Here is a 27,830-nt window from a genome sequence, read left to right as displayed (position 1 = left end):
CTTTTAAAAATCTATAGCAATGTGGCTCCAGAAAAGTGGAGACTGAAAAGAAAGAAATGGCTACAATGCACTGAACGCATTCAGTTCTGGGAGCCACAGGTCCTATGGTAACAGCAAGGGTTTCGGGTCAAGAAAACTGGGTTCAAAGGCAGCTCTGCATTATAGTAACTATGGAAACTTGTATAAGTTATTTAATTTCTTGCCTTGGTTTCCTCACCCATAAAAAAAAAGTAATAATACTGACATTGCTGGAGAGTGGTGAGTTGGTGTTCTACATTAAACTTGATGATTGACAATAAGGAGAGTTGAGTCAAGGAGTCTTTGCGGTACTTTTAAGACTTTAACGGGCATGTAAATCACCCGAAGATCTTGTTAAAATGCAGATACTAATTCAGTAGACTTAGGGTGGGGTCTAAGATTCTGCATTTCTAACTAGTTCCCGGGGGTGCTCATCCTGCTATCCACTGACTGTGCTTTGAGGGGTGGATTTAGCATAGACTCCAGGTCAGAGAACATTAAAACACTGTTTCAGGAAATCTCACATCAGGATACTTTGGCCTCAGCTTTAGATTACAGTCACAACTCAGTTCTATGTGGTATATATAGTGATTGGAATCATATTTATTTTTCAAAAGACAAAAATGAAAGCAAAAGAGATACTGACTCCAGAGATTGATTCTGAAAATGAGATTCTGAGCTGCTATAATAACAGCTGTGTTTACTTTAAAAATGTGCTATATTTACACACTATTTATGAGGTTCTATCTTTGGCAGTTTTGGGACTTCTGCAATAGTGAGTCAAAGTGGCAGGATAGAATATTTTCCTAGAGAAGTACAATGCATCTTAATATCTGGCCAACTCTGCTTAAACTTCAAAAAACTTTAGTACAGCCATGTGCAGGCAGACTGTATCTTAAAAATGATTTCATTCAAGTCTCTTATGGTAAAATTACCATGTCTATATAATTTGAAATAAGCATCAAGTTTTGATTTTTAGCATGGGAAGAGTTTGGACATTTTCTTTGCCAAGTAATGTTATCATTTAGATGCCAAGTCTTTTTGGGTTTTGGAGGGACCAGAGCATTTCTTTCTAGCCTAAAATAATAAATGAGCGTTATCTGAAGTGTCCATTTTGCTTCTTCTTATTACAAAGAAAGCCTCTGAAATCACAAAATATCGCTGTATTCCAGCCACTAGTGCACAGACATGTAAAAACACTGAATGGATTATATAGGAATTACTCCAACTTTTCAAAGTTAGCCTAGTGGAGAAAACAATGGTATAAAACACTAGAGGATGAATTTGCCAGTCATTGAAATTGAGCCAAACATTTTCAATCTTTGAGCTTTAGGTTCCTCATCTGTAAAGAGAGAAAGTAATTCCATCTGTCCTACTTCATTAGGTGGCTAGGAGGATCAAATAAAAGGAGGCATCTGATGACACTTAGAAAATGCTGATAGCTATAGCACCCAAGGGCTTAGTATCTCTGACAAAATTGCAAACATACTAGAAATAAATGCCAATCAAAAAAATTAAAGAAATAAAATGACTTTTAGACCATCACTGACCTTTTACAGAAAAATAAACCATATTATCAGTTTAGGCTTTTCACATACTTTCTATGAAGGAACACATGATGTCTAATAGTGAAATGTGGTCAGGTCTGGATCTGAATCACAGGATGTGAAGATCTAGCTTATTATTTAATTTCTTTGATTCTCATTCAGTTTTCTCATCTCTTAAATGAAGGGATATTCTGATAAGTAAATAGGTAATGACTGATCCCACAGTGCCCAGCACAAAGTAAACACTCAATAAATATTTATGATAATAATAAGGAAAAGGAGTATCACTACTATTTCTACAACCACCACTACCACCACCATGCCACCAACATGATCTAACGTATTACCTACACACTACCAAACTTTTATCACGTTAGCAGTCTTGCAAACTCAAGATTTCATGGCATAATATGAGGATGACTTCTAACAGAGCTTTAAGTTCCTTTGCTAAAATCTGTGGAACGCAGAGAATTCAATGGAAATTGAAAAGAAATCTGGATTAAAGGGTCAAAAGAACGTGGTCAGAGCACAAACTCTATCACACCAGCTGTGAAAGCTAGGGGATGAGATGTGGGGTGGTAAGGAGTGGTGATAACGGAGTCATTTATTTTCCCTGATCTGCAAACCAGTTACTCTTTGTTTTGCCACCCTGAATGGTCCTTTTGAAGATGATTTGATAATTGAATATGAAAGTACTTTGTAAACTAATGATAGATAGCAGCAATAATAAAACTATAGGCATTTCCTTTCGACCTGCCTGGAGAAACGATGACCTTTGAAACCTGGATAATTGCCTGTACATATTTACCCCTAATGTTTACTGGTCAAATTACCCATGCACAAAACATCTTTCCCACGTCAGGAAATGGAAAGCACAAGTGACATCTAAGTACACACATTAGACTTTTGCTTCCCTCTTTCCAATTGTCTAAAAATTGGGTTTTATAATTTTATAACAGTGATGCCCGTACATACACACACACAACATTTAAATTTTCTTTTCCGAAGGTCAAGTTTAAAAAAATCAATATCAGTCATTTCCTTAATTGAAAGTATAAACTCAGGCAAATACCAAGACAGTCATTTTTTTCAGTTTAATATGTCATATAATTTTATAAATGCCGTTCCTATTTATTTGTTACCCCCCCCATACGCATCCACTAACTCAAAGAACAAAGAGAACTATTTGTAATATGTAAACTGTAAAGCAGTAGACTATAGTAATGCTTAAGGTACATTAACAACTGTCTGGAATAACTGACAACCTTATTTTCATTTCATAAAATTAAACAAAAAATAATAAACACAAAAGATAATAAAACATATTATGACACATAATATAGCATTCATTTTTCTAGTTTACTTTTGTTTGACCAAAATAGTAATGAAAAACATTTTTCCACTATTAAAAATGTTTCTTTAGGATTTAGAATATACATGTTTATCAGGAATTCTAAATACAAGTTTACTCTAAAACTAAATTATGACAGTATTACATAGACATTTGTTGCCAATTTAATATACAGGATTTTTTCCTTCTGTGAGTCTCTGAAAGGAAGATGCCTATTTAGCAGAAAACACACTAATTATACAGTAGCAAATCTCACTAATTCGATACAGCACCCAGAAGCAAAACTAAACATGTTTTATCAACACATCCAATATTAAACAGGCACATGCAGAGAAAAATATGGAAAACCTGCGGTTGTAAATTTATATATTATAATATTCCAATGAATTTGACCTTATTATGCAAAAATAACTTTGGAAATTTGCTTATATAGACCAGGAACGAATGAGCACAAGAGAAATGATGAAAGCTCATTGTAAATCTGAGCATGTCAACCTGACAAACAGAAGAATCTGACTGGCTAAGGAACATCATTAATTTTTTTTTTTTTTTCTGTGGTATGCGGGCCTCCCTCTCTGTTGTGGCCTCTCCCGTCGCGGAACACAGGCTCCAGACGCGCAGGCCCAGCGGCCACGGCCCACGGGCCCAGCCGCTCCGCGACACGCGGGATCCTCCCAGACCAGGGCGCGAACCCGGTTCCCCTGCATCAGCAGGCAGACGCGCAACCACTGCGCCACCAGGGAAGCCCTAAGAGCCCTTTGAGTACTAATTCCTTTAGCATTCATTCAGATTTCAAGTTTTCCCCCTCATGATTTACTTTTCTTGTCATTCATTCCTACCAACCTAAATTTAATGTTTAATAGAGTACAATACTCTCTTCTAGAATTCAAAATTTTTCCTATTTTAGAGTTCTAAATTATATTCAGATATTTTCTTTGGTAAAAGAACTAGATTTATTAAATTCTTTCCTAAAATGGTCAGATATTTACACTGTATGATTTTGCTAGTTTTTGTGTCATTCTGATTTGCAATATCCTGCAACATTATTCAATAGGGTCTCCTCTACGACATTCTATTTTTGTTCATTGATTTTTTTGCAAGGAGCAGAAAAACAGCGAATTATTAGAAGCCTTTTGTTTGTAGAGTTCATTAAATGGAAGCTCATTTTCTCCAGTGAAACGGGGTCAAGGCAATTCAGGTGGGAGAGTTTCTTGTGTCTCAGGGTTGTATTTTAATTATTCCTTTGCCGTAGGTACTGTTACCACAATAGGTAAAGAGATGTTGTTTTGAGATAAAGCTCTTGAAAAGAAGTTTCCTTTCAATACCAGAACTGAAAGAGAGGCAGGTTCAGCTGGTGGAATAAGAGTAGGTCCTTAATACAAAAGATGCTGTATGGCCTTGGTAAACCACTTCATCACGCTGGATGCTAGTCTTTCTTTTATCATGTCATCAATAAGAGGTTTGGATTAAACGATCCAAGAGGCCTCTGCTGTGTCTATTGTTCTATTACTCTAGTGGGTCATCATTTACCCATCAATCCTGGTTTTATAACTATTTTTAAAATTAAAATCTCCTGAAACACTAACTTGCAATTAAAATCCTTGTTCCATAACATTATACCAAGGAAGGATTGTGGGAATGGCAATGATAAATAGAAAAAAAGGGATCATCTGATTTTAAACATTGTCAAATTTGGCATAAGTCATTTTGAAAATATCTTGAACAAATCAGTAAAGCTTTTCTTTCTAAAATTTACAGCTGCTGATATGGGTAATCAAATGCATTTTTAATTTTTTTCCCAAATGACAAATTGGTCGTAAACAAATTTCATATCACCCACCAACCTGCCCATTGATTTGCTCCTCTGGTCAGTGTAATAGGATTTTTTCCTGAAAAAAAAAAAAGAAGGAAATCAGCTGAGGAAAGTCACATGAAAATAGTGAAACCAGCAAGTGACAACGTTCAATTATACTGAGCATTTCAATACTCTAATTTCCACATGCTAAAGAAAGACACGAAATGAACCAGTATAATAGGAAGAACTCTGAATTTGCATTGTTTCAATTTCAGAATCTAAGTTACTAATAACAGACACTTTCATAAATCAATAGATCACTTTTGAATATTTGATTTTTAATTCTTTTTTGAAAGTTTGTCTTCTGCTACATAATGCATATTAACCAGATCACTTGCTTGTATGTTATATGAAGTCATTTATTGATCTAAACATGTATGTAATTAATATTTATGACTTTGCAAAGAATGTTAAGTTATAACCACTAAAAATTTAGTGATTTTGGTGTAAAGCAAACATGCTAACCAACATTTATTTACTTTTTCATTGAATGAAAGTATAATCTCAAATTAATAATAAATGTCTTTGCCAGGGACCAAGAATCAAATGATGACAAATCCCCCCTGGATAGCAAAAAAGGATTCAATCTTTCGGACCCTTGGCAAACAAGGGCTTTGTATAAGGTCCAAAGGAAATAAGTGGAAGATATGCTCCTTTTTTTGATGGAATATTTTAACACAATGTTCAGTTAACCTGAAGAGAACCTGAATACTGAAATCCACTGAAATGGCACGCTTTGTGATAGCCTCTAAGGGTTTCCTCCTTTTAGATCTACAAGGAAATTAGTTTGTGCATAAATTCAACTATACTCTGCTTAAAAACAATGGTGAAATCACAGGAATAGGGGCAGGATAAAGGTATGTGAAATCAGGCTTAATTTGGAATTTTTTAGCAATTTCACCCTGATATCAGAAAGTAGGTTATTGTCTTGGGTGTCATACTTCTTTTGCATCTTTGTTTATATCCTGCAGTCAAAATAGAACTTGTTTAAAATAATTTGGTAAGAATGTAAACAAATAAAATAATAGGGACCCACAATCCCACCCATCAGAAGCAACCATGTTTAGCATATTATTTTTCTTCCAATTTTATTTCTATTCATTTTACATTGTTGAAATCTCATTGTATGAATACATGCATATCCTTCACATTTTATTTAAATTTTATTATTTATTATTTCACTACAATATTAATAAATCCTTGTACCCATTTGTTTTATAAATGAATTATATTGCATTGCAAGGGTCTATCTAAATTATTTAAATCCTCTACCATTGAACATAGGAGATATTTCTATGTTTCATAATTATAAATAGTACTTCGGGGAATGTTTTTACATATTTTTCAATTATCTTCTTAAGATAAAAAGTGGTTATGAAAAGTTTTAAGTCTCACAGAAAATAATTTTAAATTCAGTTTCAGAATATTTTATGAAATTTGATTCTCACCATAAATCAACAGAGGTGATTATTCACCATATCTGTGCGAGGTTTGAAGAGTACTACTTGTGAAAGTCTTTGATAATTTCATAAGTTAAAATGAAACTCACTGTTTTAATTCTGCATGATTTTGTGTAGCATGCATATATACAGACCAAACAAGAAGAAAGCAGATGAGCAAAGGCAAGTATTCTCCCATTATCAGCTTGTAATAAGTCACAGGCATGTATTTCAAAAGACTTTTTAGAAGGAGACACAGTGTCAGCAGGAAAAAATTCCTCAAAACTCAAGACATGAAGAGTTGCACAGTGTATACTTACCTAGTTGTACTCTCAAGTTTGGTTCAGTAGAATGACCTGAATTAAAAGCAGTCCTCTGTAGACTTCAAAATATCTAATCATAATACAAATAATATCTCATAGGTCCTTACTTGCTTCTTTCAGGGACCAAATTTCATAAAAATGTACAAACTTCAGGTTTTTGTAGGTATCTTATTAATAATTTATATAAGGTGCTAAAGAATTCAAAAGGCTACTCATTTTCTTCTGTTTTTCATTTTGTTATTATTATTATTTTTGCCAAGCTCTTCAAGGTATTATTTACCTATCTTATAAATATCATCTGTACAGAGAATTTTGAAACTTTTACCCAAGCAGGAATGGGAGTCAATTTAGGTATCTAATTCTAATATTGTCACAGTAAGATTCCTCTGTAGTTGCCAACGTTTAATCAATTTCTGTTTTGTGGGCAATGACTGTGGTTGCATCTTCCAAAGCCTGAGGTGTTTCAGATGACTAAAAAGACAGTGATCAACATCCCATGTTTCATCTTGAATACTGTAGATGCTTGTCATGAGACCTGAGGCTGTCAGCACTCTTACAGAGTTGGCCTCTTCCATGCTACCAGGTCTGAGAAATTTCTCCATATTTTTGAATTGCATTCTTACTGTTCATTCATATTCATTATCTAGAGGTTCTTTTACTTGGCATCTTGTTACCCTAAACCTTTTTAAACCTTCTTAGCAGTTGATAAAGCATACTGAGCTCCAAATAAGTGTAAATATTCATATCTTCAATGTGAGTTAAAACTTTGCACATAGTAGAAACACTTGAATTTTATTGTGAGAGATCATGAAGGAAAGTGATAGATTCTGCATATAACACAAAACACACAATATGGGGAAACACATCTATTCAATTTTTGCTTGCCTATAGGAAGGACTGAAAAATCTTTGAACTGAGAAGGCCTTTTATTACCATTTATCCTTTGGCATTGAGGACAGAGCTAAGAAACCATCTGGTTGAATTCCACCTGAGGAATGATTCTTGCTAACTGCTATACAGAGAAAGAACACTGTATTTGTATACATAAGGATGCTACGTACTTACATTTCCTGACTTTCACAAAAATAAGAGTTCCATCTACCTATATTAAATAAGAAGTGAAATTGATCTTGGGAATTATAAGTTAAAATTTGAAAACAACTATTTTTCCCTCCCTCTAGTCAAGTCCAGCTAGAAATGATATAGCTGGGAACCAGAACACTTACCACATTAAGCAAGCAAATTAGAAGGAAAGATAAATGTCCAAGATAAGCTAAACTTTGGAAGAAAAAGCATTTCTTCTGTAGAAAGAATTACATTTATTGCTCTCAAGTTTTGCAAAAAACAGGCTCGTCTTAATATACATTGAGATAGAATGAAATAAAATTTGAAAGTACCTGAAGGGCATCCTGATATTCAGCCTCTCTGCATACTTGCACAGCGTGTCCCATGGAATATGAATTTTAATAAACATGATATCAGGGTTTGCAACAGCTGGCTGCAAAGGACAGCAGAACAGACACCACTTAGAGTCAGAGCTGACAATATCATGCCACAATTTGATCTGAGAGGGAAGGACATTGTCCCCTTGTCTACACATGAATCATTATCACCCATTTAAAAGGAATTTATATGAATAAAATTTCTTAATACAGAAATACCTTAATCAAAATGTAATAATGCCATTGTATGCAAGAAATAATCATCCATGAGAGTTAGTGCATTTTCTTCCTTTGATCATTATCAAGATCCAGAATCCCCAATCAGAACAATCATGAGCCAATTAGGAATCTGCAGTTATTCTTGTTTGACACCTTCTCATGATCCTCTCATTCCTGCTCTGGGGTGGCGGGGTGGGGGGCAGTGGTGGTAGTGGTAAAAACAACGCTGACAGTTACCTGCTACCTGTTATTCATTCACTTACTCTTCTAGCACATTTTATTGAGTAATTACTCCTTGTGAGGTCCTGTGAAAATCCTGGGGATAAACAGAGTATAAATCCTACAAGTCCATAGCCTTACAGAGCTGTCAAATTTGCACGCTTACTAGAATCTTAACAGGTTAGTATACTGTTTCCTGCAAGAGATCATAAGACTTTGTGTCTTTGATCTAGACAAGAGGTTTTTAAGCAAAATCAAGTGTGCATCAGAATTATCTAAGGAGCTTTTAACAAAATTGAATACTCTGGTCTAATTCTTAAGAATTCCCAGAATTGGATTCCATTGTTCTGAATATTTTTCTCATACCACTAACAGAGAATCAGATGCCTTTTTGAACCAAATAATCATCAAGATTCCTAGACTTGGTCCAGTAGTCTAAAATAAGTAACTAAATAATTGACCATTTTGTCATTATATATCATTAATGTTCATATTATACTTAAAAAAAAAAGCCTAGACAGTTATTTTCTGAAATTTCTACAATATCTGAGGCCCATAGAGCAAGAAAGAAGTCTGTGGCCACTGTAGCACTGAACTCCACAGAGCTTATTCCTCAAATGATTAGAGAAGCTGAATTATGTCAAGGAAGACCTGCTCTTCACTTCCATTTAGGCACAACATGTCAGGTTACATACAGCTGGACTCCCCTTGGTTAACATTTTTCCTTTAAATTTCAACTAGATGGAACATCTCAAGAAACATAACAATCTTAAAAGCTCAAAAGTATGGAAGAAATTTATCAGTCTAATTTAAAATTATATATTTAAAAATTAAACTGTACAATTTTATATTCATATATTCAAAAGCTATGTTTTAGATATGGCTAATTTCATGAATTTGCCAGAACATATTTCAAATTTGTAGTACCCACATTTTAAAACAGTATTATTAGAGAGCCATGGGACAATCATTGGAATAATACTCAGCTGTAGACAGCAGGCTGATCACCATTGACACTGGACAGGCACTTTCACAGACTAGCATTTGGAAGTGTTTGTTCCCTGAAGTATTATGAAAAAAGGAGGGATCATTCCAAGGTCAAGACAATTTAGGGTTTCTCACTAGAGGACTTGTGAGACATTTTAATATGCATGTACTTGCTAAAATATATGAGAAGGTAAATAAAGTAAACAGAATTTCCAAAATTTTGGACGATGTGTTATTTTTTCTTTATAGTTTATTGAGGTACTAGGTATTTTTCAAATCACCAGGGGAAAATAGCAAAAGGTGCTTCCTGTGCAATTTCCAAAGGACTTTCCTACTTCAAATATGTTTGTTTTAAATTAAAGATAAAGAATGATAAAAAAAATTAACAATGACAGAAGGCATATTAGGTGTTAAATATCTAAAGGCCTTTGAATTCAGACTAAGTTTACACACTTTAGCTATGCTTGAGGAAATAATGTATATAACTTTTTAAATGAACATTAATTCATTCAAACAACTGTTTGTTTAAAAATATATCTTTTTCACTCAGCTAGAAATCTGTCACTGATCAAGGAAAAAAAGAATAATTATGATGTTGACATCTCCAGGCTCTTTTTAGTAACTGTCCCAGATTTGGTTGAAAGGTTTCTGTGCAGGAGTGGCAAAGACAAAACAAAAATCTTTCTAAAGCATAGGCATTCACCTATTTAAATGACTCCCTCATGTGAGGCAAGTAAAAGGATCATTTCATGTTTTATTATAGTTTTTCCTGTTTTATCCATACAAAAGTTCTTATATTCAAAGTGATAGCAAATATCCTTTTTTTGAAATGATGGTGTCGGCTACTGGTGTTACACCAACTTGCCTTTCACTTACCAAGCACAACGTAAATATATTTATTTAATCCTAAACTGCCTACTTAGAAGAAATCACATGGTATGGAAGAAAGAACATAGTGTTTGGAATCACAAAGAGGTAAGTACAAATTCCATCTCTACCATCTACTAGCTCTACAACCTTGGGGAAATTACCTATCCTCTCTGATCCTCAGTTTTCTCTCCTGGGATATGGAGAGAATGGTCTTAATTCACAGAGTTGTGAGTCTTATGAGAGACTGGACTATAAAGGGCCCAAGTATAAGAGGTTTACCCAGAATGTTCATCCTCAGTTAAGAGCATGCCTCTCAAATCAGACAATGGTCAAAATAATGGCTAATTTCAAAACTTCACTAGAATCTTTCTTTTTTTTCTTTTTCTCAGTAAACAGCTACCTGATTCATCTTTGGTGGAACCTTTCCTTGATTTTGTAGACCTTCTATAGTAGGCTATGAGTTATACAAGCAAAAAGCCAGTAACAACCTATGATTTGGGGAAAACTATTAAGTAGAGTGACTTGAATCAAGTGATTGAAGAGTTAAATATTTTCTTTTGGTAATATAAATGGTATAAATTGTAATAACACTGTATTTCTATAGACTATAGTTTCTTTGGAAAACTTATCTATTTCCTCTGTCTGTATTTAAAGTGCCCTATGCCTTTATGTCATTGTTTAGTTCGTAGGGAGATGTGGGTTCTTTTTCAGCAGTTATTCAAGGACAGAGAAAATGAAATCCTCAAGATTACAGAAAACATATTCAGTGCTTATTTCCCCCCAGAATCTGGAAGTGAGACCTCTATGAAAATGAATGAGTCCAGACTCAGACAAAAATCAATCTATACCAGAATGCCACATTCTACATGTGGAGTGATTTAAGACAAAAACCAATCCCTTGGGCTTCCCTGGTGGTGCAGTGGTTGAGACGCGTGTTCGTGCCCTGGTCCGGGAAGATCCCACATGCTGCAGAGCGGCTGGGCCCGTGAGCCATGGCCGCTGAGCCTGCGCATCTGGAGCCTGTGCTCCGCAACGGGAGAGACCACAACAGTGAGAGGCCCACGTACCGTAAAAGAAAACAAACAGAAAAAACAAACAAACAAACAAAACCAATCCCTTGAGAAATGCACTGATGTTAAGTTATTGCATTCCCTCCAATGGTTTCACACAAGTTTGAAAGCAGGGATCTCTACTGTGGAATGAGCAGATACTGGGACACAAAAAATAGTTTCTCAGGAGCTGAGCCTTATTCTAGTATGAATGAAGATCATACCCTCCCACAGAGCATCATGGTTCTTGAACCTAGGCATCTTGGTTGCCAGAATATTTTAGCAGCACGAAGAAGGAGTGACTAATACATGCATGGGTATTGGGAGAGACCTGGGAAGGTTTAGCCTCCACACCGGGAAAACCTGAGTTTCATACTACCATTTGGTTCCTGATTTGTTTTACCTTACGGTACACACAGCTAGAATCTGGTCACTCCCAACTTCCTCCACAGCCACCACCCTGGTCTAAGTCACCACCATCTCTGGCCTAGATTTCTACAGTGCTTTCTAACAGAGCCTTTGCTCACATTCTTGCCCCCAATAGTCTACTCGTAGCACAATGGCCAGAGTTATTCTTTAAAACGTGACTCAAATCATATAACTTCTCAGAAGCCCATTTCAATCAGAGTGAAAACCAGTTTTTCCAATGACCTACACAGCCTTTTATAATTTCACCTTCAATATCTTGTGAACCCACTCTCCTACTAATCTCCCTCTCATTCACTCTACTTCCATCATTTGGTCACTTACTATGACTTTCCTGCCCTCACCCCATCATTCTTAACCTTGCTCTATTTTTTCCTATAGTACTTATTATCTTCTAATGAATCAGTCTATTTATGTAAATGCCATGAGAGAAGGGATTTTCACTTTGTTCATTTATGTCTAGTAAGCACCTAGTTCTATGCCAGGCACATAGTAGTCACTAAGCATTTGTTGAGTGGATGAATGAATGAATGAGTTAACTTACTTTGAGTACACATTCTATGTAACGTGTACCTAAGCAAGAGATTATGAAGACAAGAAAGCAAATAAACCAGAATTATTCTGGAAGAGGTACTATGTCAGGATTCAAATTAGCATCATGAATAGCTGGCTTAGCACTGATTACTAATTCATTTCTGTCAACCCTTAAGATGTGAAAAAATCTATTACACTCAAATAAAGGAGATGCTTTAGAAGGATGTTACTTCATTAATTCTACCACTGATGAATGAAACGTCAAGCTGAGTGCACATACAGCTAGAACATTTCTAATTTTGTATGTCTTAACTTTAAATATATATATATATCTTTTCCAAGCAACATAAATTGTCTTCTCTTATAATTTCCTCGATTTAATTTCTCTTTTGCTGTACCTCTACTTAAAAACCAAAAAAACAAAAAACAAAAGTAGTTTTATTTTCTTGCAGCTACTGAGTAGGAGGCTGGGGAAGGGCTGGTGTTGGCAGGGAGAAAAATTACTTTCTCCCTTGGAATCAGAAGCTCCCAATCTGGCACTATTTTGTGTAGCTCTGATGCAGGCAGGCTTTTCCAAGGGAACAAAGCACCCACCGCCTTCACACTTCACATTATTATTTAATTATTCCATCCAAAATTCCCAAGAGGTAGAAGATTCATTCTTGAGAGAAAAGAAAATTTTAAAATGTGTTTTTACACAGTCGCTCTACAAGTTGGTGGCAGAGGGCTGAAAAAAGAAAAAAAGGAATATGGTAGCTCACGGTATTAAGTCTAAGATAAAAACAAAATGCTGATATAATCTGGAAATACACTTGGATAACAAAGCACCTATCCTGACAGTTACAGATCATCTACCTATTCATTTATACAGTCTTCAAATATGGATCATTAACTGCTGATGATGTGATTATCTAGAAACTGTCCACATCAGCATGCAATTTAATGAAGATCTGAGATGCACTCTGTGTCAGGCTCAGTGCTTAACTCTGAGGAATATAAACTTTAAAAATGGGAACTTGTTCCCTAGGGAATACTCCCATTTTTCAGCTAACAAATCCAATACTTGCTGACATTTTCACAATTTCATTTTCCCTTTCCACCTGCCACAAGCTCTAAATATTTTCAATTTAATAGTTATTAAAATTAAGTTGCAGACAAAGCCCACAGCCTATAATAGTAGAAACTTTAAGAAGAAATAAATGTTTATGATAATGCAAAATGCTGGATTTGATAGTTCAGATAGCTACAAGTATTTAGATACCAGTTAGTCATCAGTTAACATAAGGTTTAAACTAAAAATATATCTAGGTTCTATCTTGTAATCATGGAGTTAAGTATCTTTCTATGTCTGTTTGCTTAAAAGGGTGATACACATGATATTGATTTTTTTTAATAGTGGCAGAATTCTAAGAAGTCCTCTAAGATCCTCATGCCCTACTGTGCTTGTCTTGTACAATCTCCAGGATCTGTGAATATTATGGCATATTCACTCCCATGATTAAGTTCTATTATAAGGCACATTTGCTTTTAAAAAAGAGATATTGTCTTCCACTGCAGATAAGTCTCTAAAAAGGACTGGGCTTTTTTCCTGGCAAGAGAGATTCAAAACAGCAGAGGGACACAAGGGAGAGTCTTCCTTGTGAAAAACGGTGGGGGGCATGTGGCAAGAAATGAGAATGGCCTCTAGGAGCTGAGAGAGGTACCTGGCTGAAAGCTAGCAAGGAGATGGGCAACTCAGTCCTACAACCACGAGGAACTGAATCCTACCATAACCACATAAGCTTGAAAGAGTATCCTGAGTTCCAGGTATGAATGCAAGCCCATCCAACATACTGATTTAAATCTTGTGAGAAACAGAGCCAAGAGCTCAGCCATACCATGCCCAAACTTCTGCTCTGCAGAACTGTGTGCTAAAAAATGGGTTTTATTTTAAGCTGATGAATGTGTGGTGATTTGTTAAGCAGCAATAGATAATCAATATAAACAGTGTCGAACAATCTTGTGGAAATTTTAAGACAATACTTTTTCATGATATAATGTTAGCATGCTTATTTTATTTATTTATTTATTTATTTATTTATTTATTTATTTATTTTTGGCTGCATTGTGTCTTTGTTGCTGCGCACAGGCTTTCTCTAGCTGTGGTGAGCAGGGGCTACTCTGTTACAGTGCGCAGGCTTCTCATTGTGGTGGCCTCTCTTGTTGCAGAGCATGGGCTCTAGGCATGCAGGCTTCAGTAGTTGTGGCACGTGGGCTCAGTAGTTGTGGCTCGTGGGCTGTAGAGCACAGGCTCAGTAGTTGTGGCACATGGGCTTAGTTGCTCCGCGTCATGCAGCATCTTTCTGGACCAGGGCTTGAACCCGTGTCCCCTGAATTGGCAGGTGGATTCTTAACCACTGTGCCACCAGGGAAGTCCCAGCATGCTTATTATATGAACATGTTTTGTTCACTTAAACTGTGTTTGTCATAGCAGGTTGATTTTACACATTAACATTGTGATAATTAATTTAGTCCTAATTAACTCAACCATTTAAAAAATCAATGTCATTACTCTTAGAATTAGGAACATAAGTAAAAATATCTTTGGCAACCAAAACAACTGTGGAAAGTTAACTTTAAAATACAATTTAGAAATCTTAATTTTCCTTGATATTCTAACTCTCTACTGGATCTCCCCCTTCATCCTTCCCCAAAAGCCTTTTAATTTTTTATCTCAACTGTCTTCTGTTTCCTCGATCTTTCTCTTCTGTTTCTTCCCTTTCCTTCTCTTCCCTTCTCTTCCTGCCTCTCTCCATTCACCCTTCTTTCCTGGATCTTCCCAATCATCATTTAAGCATCTCATATAAGAAAAAATGAAAACAGGAAGAAAGAAGTGAAACCTCATGAGACCTCATTTCCCTCTCTGGCTCTTGCTCTTCATCCTCCCATTCACAGATGAGCAAGTTGGTTGATGATATTTGCTGCAGCCTCTATTTTTGCATTATCTAGTCACTCTTCAATTCATGACAGTCTAGCTTCCAAGTCCATCTCCTCAGAGAAATGATTCTCACTGATTTCACCAAAGATTTCCACATTCTCCAACTAATTGGGCCTCTTTCTTGTCTTACTTGACTTCTTAACGTATTTTACCCTGAAAACCAATCTTCCCTGTGACTCCTCATCTCTTCTTCTTCCACCTACATCTAACTCCTTTAACTGTCTATTTTCCTTTCCTACTTTTTACAGGCTCACTCCTAGGCTCTTTTTTTTTTTTTTCCATTCTCTCCAGTGATTTCGTACTAATACACAGCTTATATTACCATCTATATTATAAAGGCTAAAGCATTTACCTTCAGTTTAGACTCCTCATTTGGGCTCTAAACACAAACTTCAAACATTTTTACTTCTACTTCTCAATGGTACCTCAATTACAAGCTTTTGATCTTCAGTCCCAAAATCCCATTCCACTGTCTCCCCAAATTAGCTCTCTTCTGATGGCCAGCAATTTTATACTGGCTATTCCTTCTGCAAATAGTTTTCTGTTCCCTTATCTTCCACATGATGGACTCCTTTTCATTCAGATTAATTTCTTTCACATCACACATGCTAACATAGCTACTTAGTCACACTCTCTATATAATATTATTCTGTTTTAATTACTGGTAATATTCCTTACTATGTCATTTTCTTGTATATTTATGGTTTCTTTCCTCCCATGAGAACGTGGCCCATTTTTATCTTGGTTTCTATTTGTCCCCAGAATGAAGCAAATAATAGGTACTTCATTAATGTTCCTTGAATGATTAAAGAAATTGCTCAAGTCACAAGCCCAAGTTATCCTTGAAATCTTTTCTCTTTCTACCATATCCTAACCACCACAAAATATCTATATTTTAACTTAAATATCTATCAGATCTATTCATTTCTCTCCATTTCTAATGCCACCCATGATCTCTGTGCATATCCAGTCTTGCTTTTAAATCTATACGCTTTTCAGCAATCTAAGCTTTCATTTTTGAAAACAAATATGGTCATGATACTGCCTGCTTAAATTATTCAGTAGCTTCCCATTTTTCCTAAGAAAATCATCAAAAGTCTTAAACTACAAAATGGAATTACTTAATCCTAGCCATTCTTTCCAAACTCATTTAGTACTTTTTATTTCTGGTATTAAAAATACCAGTGTTCTTCCTCCCACCACCATACTGATATTCAGTTGATCCACACTATGGTGGAGTCTGGCATCAAGGGTTTAAAAGATCCCCAGGGGATTCTAATGTGCAGCCAGTATTGAAAACCAGATTTCAATACTGGTTTCATAGATGAAAACATCTATCCCTTTTATCCACCTATTTTAACTATTTCATTTTCCAAATCTCGGTTCAAAGTTTATTTCTTTGATTTTTACTTCTCCCTTTCCTTCTTGTCTTCCCTCATCCTCAAGATTAGATTACTGACCTCCTTATAAGCCATTCTAGCACCATTTGCTTCTCTTTTAGGTCACTTAACATGATATGAATTTATAAAGGGTATTGTAAGGAAGGATTTTAGACTTTATATTAATAAGTAGAGATTGAAAATCACCTTGGATTAGAATAGCTTTATTTTGCAAAGCCACCTAAATATCCTCTTAGATATGCAAGTACTAGTCAAGTGGAAAGAGTATAACAAGATTTTTTTAAAAAAATTTGCAGCACTCTCCTTTGCTTGGGTTGACAGAGTTCCTTAGAGATTTTTGGATCAAATTTCATATGGCTTTTAGGGCCTTTCTGGAGGGAAGATATACAAATTCCTCAACTCTGCCACAAAACTAATATCATCTATTCTACAGAATTGGGGTAGCCTTAACCCTTCCCATTGTCAGAAAAATAAGTCATTTATCTCTATGAGGAGGTAAATAGAAGGAAAGGGGAAGTAGAGCCTGGTAACTTGTATGAACACGATGGCTACCATTTGTGGGGATGGTCATTCCAATGAAATGTGCAGCTGAGGTTGAATACCCTTTCTGGCCAGCTGTCCTGGCACTTTATTGAACTGTGGGGACCAAATCCTAATCATGTGAATGTGAACTTAAAAGAGCTGTAATTATGGAACCTAGAATGAAAAGCCATTTGTCCAGGAACAAAGGTACACATGTGTACTTTTTTTCTAGAAAAAATAGAAAAAAAATGGGACATGATGCTTTTTTTTAAGAAAAATGCGAATCTTTTGGCAGTAACTGAAGAGTGGGAGCTCAAGAATGAATGGATTTCCCTTAAAAGCAAAACAAAACCCCTTTTGGATGAATAACATCCAGTATTATTCTTGGGAAAACTTGGAGGAGCGAGGGAGAGGAACACACACAAGAGAATCTGGACTTTCCACCAAGAAAACTAGGTGGAGACTGTGAGCCAAGTTATATCTCTTTTACAAGTAAACAATTCTCATGACTGACTCCTCCACAGACTGTATGTTCAGTGAAGGCAGGAGTATGGTCTGCTTAACTCATCTGATCTCCAACATCTTCATGGAATCTGTCACAATTACTTGCTGAATTAAGAAATAATTATAAATACATAAGCAAAATAACTACCAGTATTATAATAGCAAGCAGGTATAAACTGCTCTGGGAACAGATGACAATCAATCACTTGATTGATTCTGTTTGTATGGAGATTTTGAGAAATCACAAGGAAATTAAATTAATAAAAACCTATCACAAGACTTGAGTTTGTAAGATTTTTTCAATAAATACTTTCTAATTGAATTAATCACTAGTGATATGGATTTTCTGGGTTAAAATTCCCAGAGGAAACACAACTAAAGGAGTCAGTAGAAACTGAGATCAGAATTCCACTTGCCCAATTCTGTAACACTAGGCAGTGTGTGAATAAATCCTTACCTCATAACGAGGTAAGGCAGTGTATAGTTGTTATTTGATACATAGTAAAAGAGTTTTAATAAATATAAATGGATTAGTTTTGCTAGGGCCACCTTGAGTTATAGTTCAGTATTTCCTATGGATGTTCCTCAGATAACTAATCACAAGAGATGTCCCATGGGAACAAAAAAGTAGGGGTGGTTTCCAATATCATATAAAAATATGGGTGACCACTCTATTCCATTGATAAAGCTTATTAGCAAATTACCCAGATATTTAAGCAAATAAATCATCAAAGCTTTTGACCTTGTCAATCCACTTATTGGTAAAGTAGTTAAATCCAATCAGTAGTAATTTAGGGGTCCCTCAAATCCTTAATTTAATTTTTTTCTCTCAGTAAGGGAACAGTTGGCTAAATCACCAAATTGTAATACTATGCACCTGAGTAAAAAATATGAGTTGGCTCTAAATACACTGCAGTTTAAGATATCCATAATTCATTGTTAAACAACAGAATTGAATAGCAGAATAGTAAGTATATCATGACTAATTTTATGTAAAAAATTTATATGTGTTTGTATATACATAGAAAATATATTGAGGGACACTGAACAGTATAATTCAAGGTATTATTAGCAAGGCTACCAAAGGAGAAAAGGGTATGATTTGAGAGATGGTAGATGTGCACTTTGACTTTTTATTTTGTACATTGTTATACTTCTGATTTTTTACATTTTTTTTCTTTTCTGTAATATGATAAATACATTTTTTTAAAAAAAACCCTAGAATGTTTAAAATAGCATGAGTGGTTATTTTTAGATAATAAGAGTGAGGGTTATGTGTTATTTCCTTTCTATTTTTCATTTTTTTCCTAGTGAGCATTGTTACTTTTATTGTTTCACTTGAAAAAAATAGCTTTCCTTAAAGAACACTAAAAAAAGCATTTGAAGAAAGGAAAGTTATGAGGGATAAAGAAGGGCTTTACATAATGATAAAAGGGTCATGTGTGGGTTAAAGTGGTATACGGGAAATGTCTGTACCTTCCTCTCAATTTTACTATGATCCTTAAACTGCTCTAAAAAATAAAGTCTTTTTAAAAAGCATATAAGAAACAGGATTAAGAAGAAATAGCTCAAACTGAAGATGACACAAACAGATGGATATACCATACTCTTGGATTGGAAGAATCAATATTGTCAAAATGACTATACTACCCAAGGCAATCTACAGATTCAATGCAACCCCTATCAAATTACCAATGGCATTTTTCACATAACTAGAACAAAATCTTAAAATTTGTGTGGAGACACAAAAGACCCCGAATAGACAAAGCAATCTTGAGAAAGAAAAATGGAGCTGGAGGAATCAGGCTCCTTGACATAAGACTATACTACAAAGCTAGAATCATCAAAACAGTATGATACTGGCACAAAAACAGAAATATAGATCAACAGAACAGAATAGAAAGCCCAGAAATAAACCCACGCACCTATGGTCAGTTAATCTATGATAAAGGGGGCAAGACTGTACAATGGAGGAAAGACAGTCTCTCCAATAAATAGTGCTGGGAAAACTGGACAGCTACATGTAAAATATGAAATTAGAAAATTCTTTAATACCGTACACAAAAATAAACTCATAATGGATTAAAAACCTAAATGTAAGGCTGGACACTATAAAACTCTTAGAAGAAAACAGGCAGAACACCCTTTGACATAAATTGCAGCAATATCTTTTTTGATCTGTTTCTTAGAGTAATGGAAATAAAAACAAAAATAAACAAATGGGACCTAAGTAAATTCAAAAGCGTTTGCAGAGCAAAGGGACCCATAAATAAAACGAAAAGACAACCCACAGAATGGGAGAAAATATTTGCAAACAATGTTACTGACAAGGCATTAGTCTCCAAAATTTACAAACAGCTTGTGCAGCTCAATATCCAAAAAACGAACAACCCAAGCAAAAAATCGGCAGAAGACCTAAATAGACATTTCTACAGAGAAGATATACAGATGGCCAAGAGACATATGAAAGGATGCTCATCATTGCTAAGTATTAGAGGAACACAAATCAAAACTACGAGATATCACCTCACACCAGTCAGAATGGCCATCTTCAAAAAATCTACAAATAATATAAATGTTGGATAGGGTGTGGTGAAACGGGAACCCTCCAACACTGTTGGTGGGAATGCAAATTGGTAGAGCCAGTATGGAGAACAGTACGGAGGTTCCTTAAAACAATAAAAATAGAGTTACCATATGATTCAGCAATCCCACTCCTGGGCATATATCCAGAGAAAAACATGGTTCAAAGGATACATGCACAAAAGAATAGATACATGTATATGTTTAACGGAATCACTTAATCACTTTGCTGTACACCTGAGACTATCAATAACATTGTTAATCAACTGTACTCCAATACAAAATAAAAATTTTAAAACAAAAAATATTAAAACCTAGACATTCACAGTTTGGCAAACTCTTTTCTTTCAACATTTTGTTTTTCTTTTCCTAGAGTTTTGTACTTTATATAGAATCATTCCTTCTTTAATTTTTAAAATTGTAAAAATAGTTATGCCCTTTGAAAAATATTTAAATTTACGGAAACATGTAGAGTAAAAAAGGAATATATTTTAAAATAGTACTATACATATGCATTTCTTTTACATTTGGGAGATAATTGCTATACATTTTAAAAAGCCACTTGCTATACACTTTTATACTAAAACATACACAATCATATCTCTTCCAGCATATTATACCACATAGCTAATACTATTAAAGCACATACCTCCTTTTCTAACATCAAGCCTTCTGCTCTGAGGTTCTTTTCAAATGTGTTTCTTTTGTCATACTGTATATTTGACTTTCTATAAACCAGGATGTAATCAATCCGCTTTTTGCCATCTTTGAATAGAAGTCCACTGGATGCTATGTAATTCATGTCATTCTGCAAATAAAGCAAGGGTTGTTAATAGCGTGGGTTAGATAAGCACACACATTTTGCTTTCAGTCACTTCCGTTTGAATATTGGCAATCCAATATAAAAATGTGTTTTTTACATTCCAATTGTGAGATAAGAAAAGATCATTTTAAAAGTTTGCAGTCTACAGTAGGAGACAAGCTAGCAAGTGACGTTCTACGACTTGAAATTAGGCAGTCTGACACCAGAACATGGGTTCTCTGATGTTAGCATCAAAATGCATATGTTTTATTCAATAAGAACCTGTAAAAATAATCGCCAACATACACTGAATATTTGCTCAAAATCAGGCCCAGACATAAATGTTTTACATATTTTAATATTCAAACTTTCATTTTGAAGATAAAGACAGCAAGGTTTAAACAACATAAGCATTGAGAACCGAAGTTAACATAATTTCCTACATGAAATAATACTCAGATAAGACATTATTTTCCTAAACCTATGTTCAACAATACCAAACCAAACAATTCCTGGGCTGCTTGTTCCAAGAAATACTTGCTCCCAGAATATAAGACTGTGATCCAACTAAAACAGCCTACTTATTAAGACTAATTGCATGCTTATTAAGACTTCTTTAAGGTCCTCCCCTTGCTCTGTCCACCTACCCCAGCTGTTTTTCCCATACTCCGACCAATTTTCAACCAACTTCCTCCCTTGCAAGATTTACCTTAAAATCCCCCAGTCCAGGTCCTAGAACCCTCTGAAAACTCCTCCCTAACTTCATCTTTTTAAAACACTACTAAAACTACCCAGATGGTATCCTTACTTGCTGTAACTTTAATAAAATTAGTTTTTATGATCAACTGATTTTCATGATGGTCTTTTTCGGGGGGCTGGCACTTTGTCAGGAAACTGTTCCACATTACTTGAATTCAAGTTTGACTCCCAGTCCATGTTCTTAACTATTATATACATTATCCTTCTTTCTCCACATTTTCCATCAAACTATTTAAATATCTGTACCAACTCTCTATTCCATTTTTCCCCATACAGGCATTCTTGAGATTCAAAAATGTCTTAACATTTGGAGAGCTATCAGATCATTTCAGACAAAGGCATCTCCAACTTCTTTGGAGGAGCCTACTTGGGACATACATGCAGCGCGAGGTAAAAAAGTGAGGACCAGAGTAAACTGGTGGCCAAGGAGTCATCCAGGTGAAGCAACAAAAATGATATCTGACTGACTGTCATCCTATAGGGACAGGTTAGGCTGCTCAGGAGCTGTCTTTTTAGAGAGAATAGGTTCATGTGTGTGAATTCGGGGGTATTAGAGACTCCCACATTCAAGGACAAGAAGGTTTGCATAGCCTTTTCTTCAATGAATGAAAAGATTTTGAGATTCCCAGGATTATTTTATTGGATACTATAAAGTGACTAACAACTCCAGCAGAGTCATCAAGGCCTTGTAGTTGCATAATAATGATGATAATAATAGCTATCACTAACTGATCACTTACTATGGTGCCAGGCAGTGTGCCAAGTGCTTTTTTCTTATAACTCTTTAAGGTAGATATTGATATGAGTACCAGAAGCCAAAGAGGTTAAGTGACATCCCAGATGTCATGGAAACGGCAATAGTGAAACTAGAACTCTCACCTATTTGATGGTGGTCTTGACAACTATATTGCAAAAGACAAGGAAGCATATATAAGTGCACATTACTAGGTCTGGGGCTTGAGCAGTAATAGAAGGCTAACTGGCCAAAAGGCCATTTACAGGTCCTATAGGATGGAGACACTGAGGATTTATGGCCAGAGAAGACACAATTAACTTCAGACTTTAGAGTGCTTTTGCCTCCACCACTCCACAGGTTTCTTTGGCCAGGTTCACCAATGACATACTCATTGATGTATTCCATTAATCAATTTTCTATCCTCTTCTTTGCCTTTCAGTAGTTGAATCACTCACTCCACCGTGAAATACTTTTTTTTCCTTTGCACTCCCAAGACATCACAGTTATTTGGATTTTTTCCTACTTAAATGGTTCCTTATTCTCAGCTTTTATTTCTCTCTTCCTCTGATTTGTTAAAGGACCAGTCATTGATTCCCTTGCCTTCTTTATCTGCATTCCCTTCCTTGTGATTTCATTCAGTTTCATGGTTTTAAATAACAATCTATATGCTGACTACATAATTAATATTCATAGGCTTGTATATCCAACTGTCTTCCTGATTTCTTCACTTGGAGGTCTAATGGACGTCTCAGAGTTGACTGTCCAAAATGGAATTCCTTATTTTATCCAAGATGTTTCCCAAGACCCTCTTTATTCTGAATGGTTGCAAATCTATCCTTTAAATTGCTCAGATCAAAAATCTCGAGTCATCTTTATTTCCTCTCTTTTCACCCTTCTAATATTCAGATCATCAGAAAATTCTTCAAAATATATATAGAATCTGACCACTTTCTAACACCTTCATTACTACTCTTTTCTAAGATATATCACATATTGACTACATTATTATAATAGTCTGACTCATCTCCTAGCTTCTATCTTTGCTCCTCTAAAGTCTGTTCTCAACATGACAGTTAAGACACTTGAGTGATTCTCTGCATTTTAAATGACATTATGTAACTCCTCTCTTCAAGACCCTCCAGCTGCTTTCCACGATATCCCATTCTTGATCCTACTTTTCCTAATCTATTTTCCTTAGCAACTGTTAAATTCCAACATGTTATATAACACTAAATAATTTATTTATTAATTATCTTTTGTTTACTGTCTACCTTATTCTATGGCAATATAAATTTTACAAAGGTGATAAAGTTTTACTGTTGTTCACAGAGTATTTCAAACATCTAACCCACGGCCAGACACACAGTAAGCATTAATAAATATTTATGGGAAGAAGGAGGGAAGGAAAGAAGGAAAGGAAAGAAGGGAATAATCCATAGTTATGTGTATCCAGGTAGGAATAACCTCAAAAATATAAGGCCATTAAAATATCATGTGGTCATTTCTCATCCTCTCCCCACCAACATTAACACAAATCAAATTATAATCAAATAAGACGAATGACCACAAAATTGTAGCAGAACTGCAATAGCCATGGCTTTCCCTTGTTTTATACTATGACCCACTGCCTCCAGGCATCTCCATGGTAATGTAAACAAAGATTGAGCTAAAATAAAATTATATAAAATTTTTCCTCTGCATTTTCTTTTGCTTAAAGTGTACCACCCTCTTAATACCAGTCCAGTATTAAGTATCACCTGACTCTTAAATTAATAATAACATATTTAATCCCAGGTGAAGGTAAAATCCTTCAATGAGAAGACCTAGAAATCACATGACTGGTTGGTAGGAAAACTATGAGAAGATAAGATAGTTTTAAAATATTTTATGTGCTTTCCCTATTTTAAGAGTAGCATGGACTGAAAGTAGAACCCTGATAGGTATTGTTATCTGTTACTCTAAGATTAAGCAAAATAAATGTTAAACTCTCCCAGAGAAGCAACTGCCTAACTATTTAAAAAACAAAAACCAAAAAACCTACATCTTTCTATGATAAGTGACCTAAGGTATTATTCACAGGTTTTGTCTCTGTCTGTGTAAACATGTTCACAAACTCTACTAACTAGCATTCTAATTTAGTATCTAATTATTTTATCATTCTAAATTATGAATAATGAGTTTTACCAGTTTATCAGGCAAAAAGAAAAGTAGTTTTCAAAATGGTAATAAAGAAGCATGGCAAGATTTGGAAATCTCTTCTGAATTACGTATAAAGAACATAATATAGGTTCTACATAATTTCAAGGTTAAGAATATTACATTTTATCTTAATACATATTTGGCAACCATTAACCAAGATGTTGATTAACCCACGTTCAAATCTGTTGTCTAAAAGCAGAATTGACAGGAAATTTATTATCTAGACAGCAAAAGAACCACCTCTTTTTTTGATATAATAACGGTTGTTCAAACATGAAATCAAGACTCATCTGGAACAGTGAAATGTTTTCCAGTTACAATGTGGAATGCATTCCATTTTACACCAGGTTTTTCATGTTTATTGTTGCCAGAAGACAGAATAAAACTAGCTTTTCTCAGAGAAGCTGGGATGCAGATCATCCATCAGGTACCTAATCTTTCAACAGCTTTGAAAACCACTTATTTTTTTTTTTTTTTTTTTTTTGTGGTACGCGGGCCTCTCACTGCTTTGGCCTCTCCCGTTGCGGAGCACAGGCTCCGGAAGCCGCCACCAGGGAAGCCCATGAAAACCACTTAATTATTTAAGGCATTGTAAACCATGAAGCGGAGAGACTTTCAGAAAAGCTTGTCTTCCTAAAGAATATCTTGAGAATACCCAAGTTAAGGCTCAGGTTTGCAAAGATTTTAGACCATCTGCAAAACTGCAATAGAAGTCTGCCTATTTGCATGAGAATGCCTTTTAGGGTATACTTCAAATAAAATTATGTCAGTAACTGCTTGTTTGTGAGATGCATATTTTTTCTAGCATTTATTCTTCTCAATCTAACAAGAACACCTAATGAACACCTAATGTGTGCTAGGTGCTGTGCTAAACTCCAGGGATAAAAATAAGTAGACACAATATTTTCAGAGATTTTAGCATACCTATGGAGTGATAGGCCTGCAAATGTTTAGTTACATTGCTATCTTACATGTGCAGTAATAGAGATCTGAGTTACAGAGTTGAAGAATGTCAGGGTATAGCCAGAGGAAACCTGATTAATGGGTATCAGAAGCCATCAAGGGTCATATTATCTAGGTGAATTTACCACAGCCCTTCATCAGGCCACTGCAAAATTAGATCTTGTCACTAATCTGCAAGTGATTGCTGATTATCTGTTAACCATATCTTTGAAGTAGTAAAATGCAGTATGATACAGTTAAGGTATTGAGCTCTGGATCAGACAGAGTTGGGTTGGTTTTTTTTGCGGTACGCGGGCCTCCCACAGCTGTGGCCTCTCCCGCTGCGGACCACAGGCTCCGGACGCGCAGGCCCAGCGGCCATGGCCCACGGGCCCAGCCGCTCTGCGGCATGCGGGATCCTCCCGGCTGGGGCACGAACCGGCATCCCCCGCATCGGCAGGCGAACTCCCATCAACTGCGCCACCAGGGAAGCCCCCCAGATTTGGGTTTTAATTAACTATGTTCTTAGACATGTAATTTAACTTCATTGCTCAGCCTCAATTCCTGTGGCTTTGAAGTGAAGATGATAATATTATCAACATTGTAAGACTTGTTATGACTAAATGAGATAATGCATACAGAGCATTCTCAGTGTAATCTGACTCACTTTACAAGACTTAAGAAAAAGTTAGCTATTATCACAAGAAAACAAGGTAAAAAATGTATGCAATGCATTAATTCCTGTTGGAATTTTTCTTGTTTTTTAATGATCCAAATGACACCTTTCACATTTTGGAATGTTATCTTTCTCAGGACAAAGACAGATAGAAACATAGAAAAATAAGCCAAAGGATGTTAGTGTGAATATGGAATTAGAGCAAAGGAAAGCAGATATGCTTTATATATACTTATGAAACATGATTTATTACAAAATAAAAAGTGCAACAAACAGAAGCATAACAATTATTATGAGACAAACACCTTTATAACTACTACCTAAGTCATGAAACACCAGATGCCCCCCTTTTATCCTTTCTCTCAATCATGATGCCCTCTGCACCCCTCTCCCACAAGGTAATCATAATTCTGAAATTTATGGTACATTTTCCCACTTTTCTTCAATTTTATCACCAAAGGATATATCCTTCAACATTATATTTGAATTCTGTCCTTTTCAAACTTTTTGTAAATGCAAATATATAATGAGTAATCTATTGTGTCTGGCTTCTTTCATGTAATACTATGAGTGTGAAATCCATCCCTGATTTTCATATTTTTTCACTGTTATAATATATTACCCTATGAATACAACAAAACTTATTTATGCTTTTTACTAATGATGGATATTTGGGCTGTTTCTAGTCTTAATTATTACAAATAAAGCTAAAATAGGCATTCATGTGTATATCTTGTAATACAACTGTCCATACATTTCTATCAAGTATGTACCTAAGAGAAAACTGCTGATTCACAGGGAATGCTTGTTTTCAACTTTAGGAGATAATGCCAAACTACTTTCTAAACAAATTTAAATCTCTACCAGTAGTATTTAAATTACCCCTGCTTTATAACTTTTTCCCAGTCTTTTAGAAATAATGATTATTACTATTTTTTTTAGACATCCTGGTCTATTCTTAAAAATTGGACTTATTTTCCATAATATGTGGAAATGAGAAGAAAACATTCTTCTCAGTATGCAAGAGTCTTAGGTGCTACTAGTAACTACTCCTACCCACAACACTACGTTTATCCAAATTTCAGTGTTTGGAATGCAACAAATTATTGCCATGACCATTTACCGGGTATTTCTGTTTTTGTTTGGATTTAGAAAGAGGCACAGATGCGGAAGGGCAAAGGAAGCAGGGCATGACTCAGGCCCACTCAAAAGACTGTGCCTGTTGAGAAGGGTAGCAGATGCTTAGTTTCCTAGAGTGTGTGGCCACTGCAACCCCAAATTAAGGCTAGACCATGGGCCAGGTTAGCCCGTCTCCTCTGTAATTTCGGTGCCATTAGGCTGGTTTCAGTTAATAAGGCCAAGTGTCTGTTCCAGGCCTGTGTTTCTTAATCCTACCTATAAATCTTCAAATAATGAAAATGTTTTTCATTAGTTTCCAGTGGTGGTGTTTG

At 35.4% G+C, this 27,830-nt stretch overlaps 2 protein-coding genes across 2 annotated transcripts in view; one reads left to right on the top strand and one right to left on the bottom strand.

Moving 5' to 3' along the window:
* ANO3 (anoctamin 3) overlaps positions 1-27,830 on the bottom strand; it is a 439,317-nt gene that overhangs the window by 94,644 nt on the left and 316,843 nt on the right. The window contains 3 exon segments of the mRNA XM_024119081.1: positions 4,761-4,805; positions 7,931-8,031; positions 20,915-21,073. Coding sequence (XP_023974849.1) covers positions 4,761-4,805; positions 7,931-8,031; positions 20,915-21,073 — 305 coding nt within the window.
* MUC15 (mucin 15, cell surface associated) overlaps positions 1-27,830 on the top strand; it is a 108,201-nt gene that overhangs the window by 38,998 nt on the left and 41,373 nt on the right.

The sequence above is a fragment of the Physeter macrocephalus genome, chromosome 16 (assembly GCF_002837175.3).
Source record: "Physeter macrocephalus isolate SW-GA chromosome 16, ASM283717v5, whole genome shotgun sequence".
Classification (NCBI taxonomy): domain Eukaryota; kingdom Metazoa; phylum Chordata; class Mammalia; order Artiodactyla; family Physeteridae; genus Physeter; species Physeter macrocephalus.
This window is presented reverse-complemented; position numbering and strand designations above follow the sequence as displayed.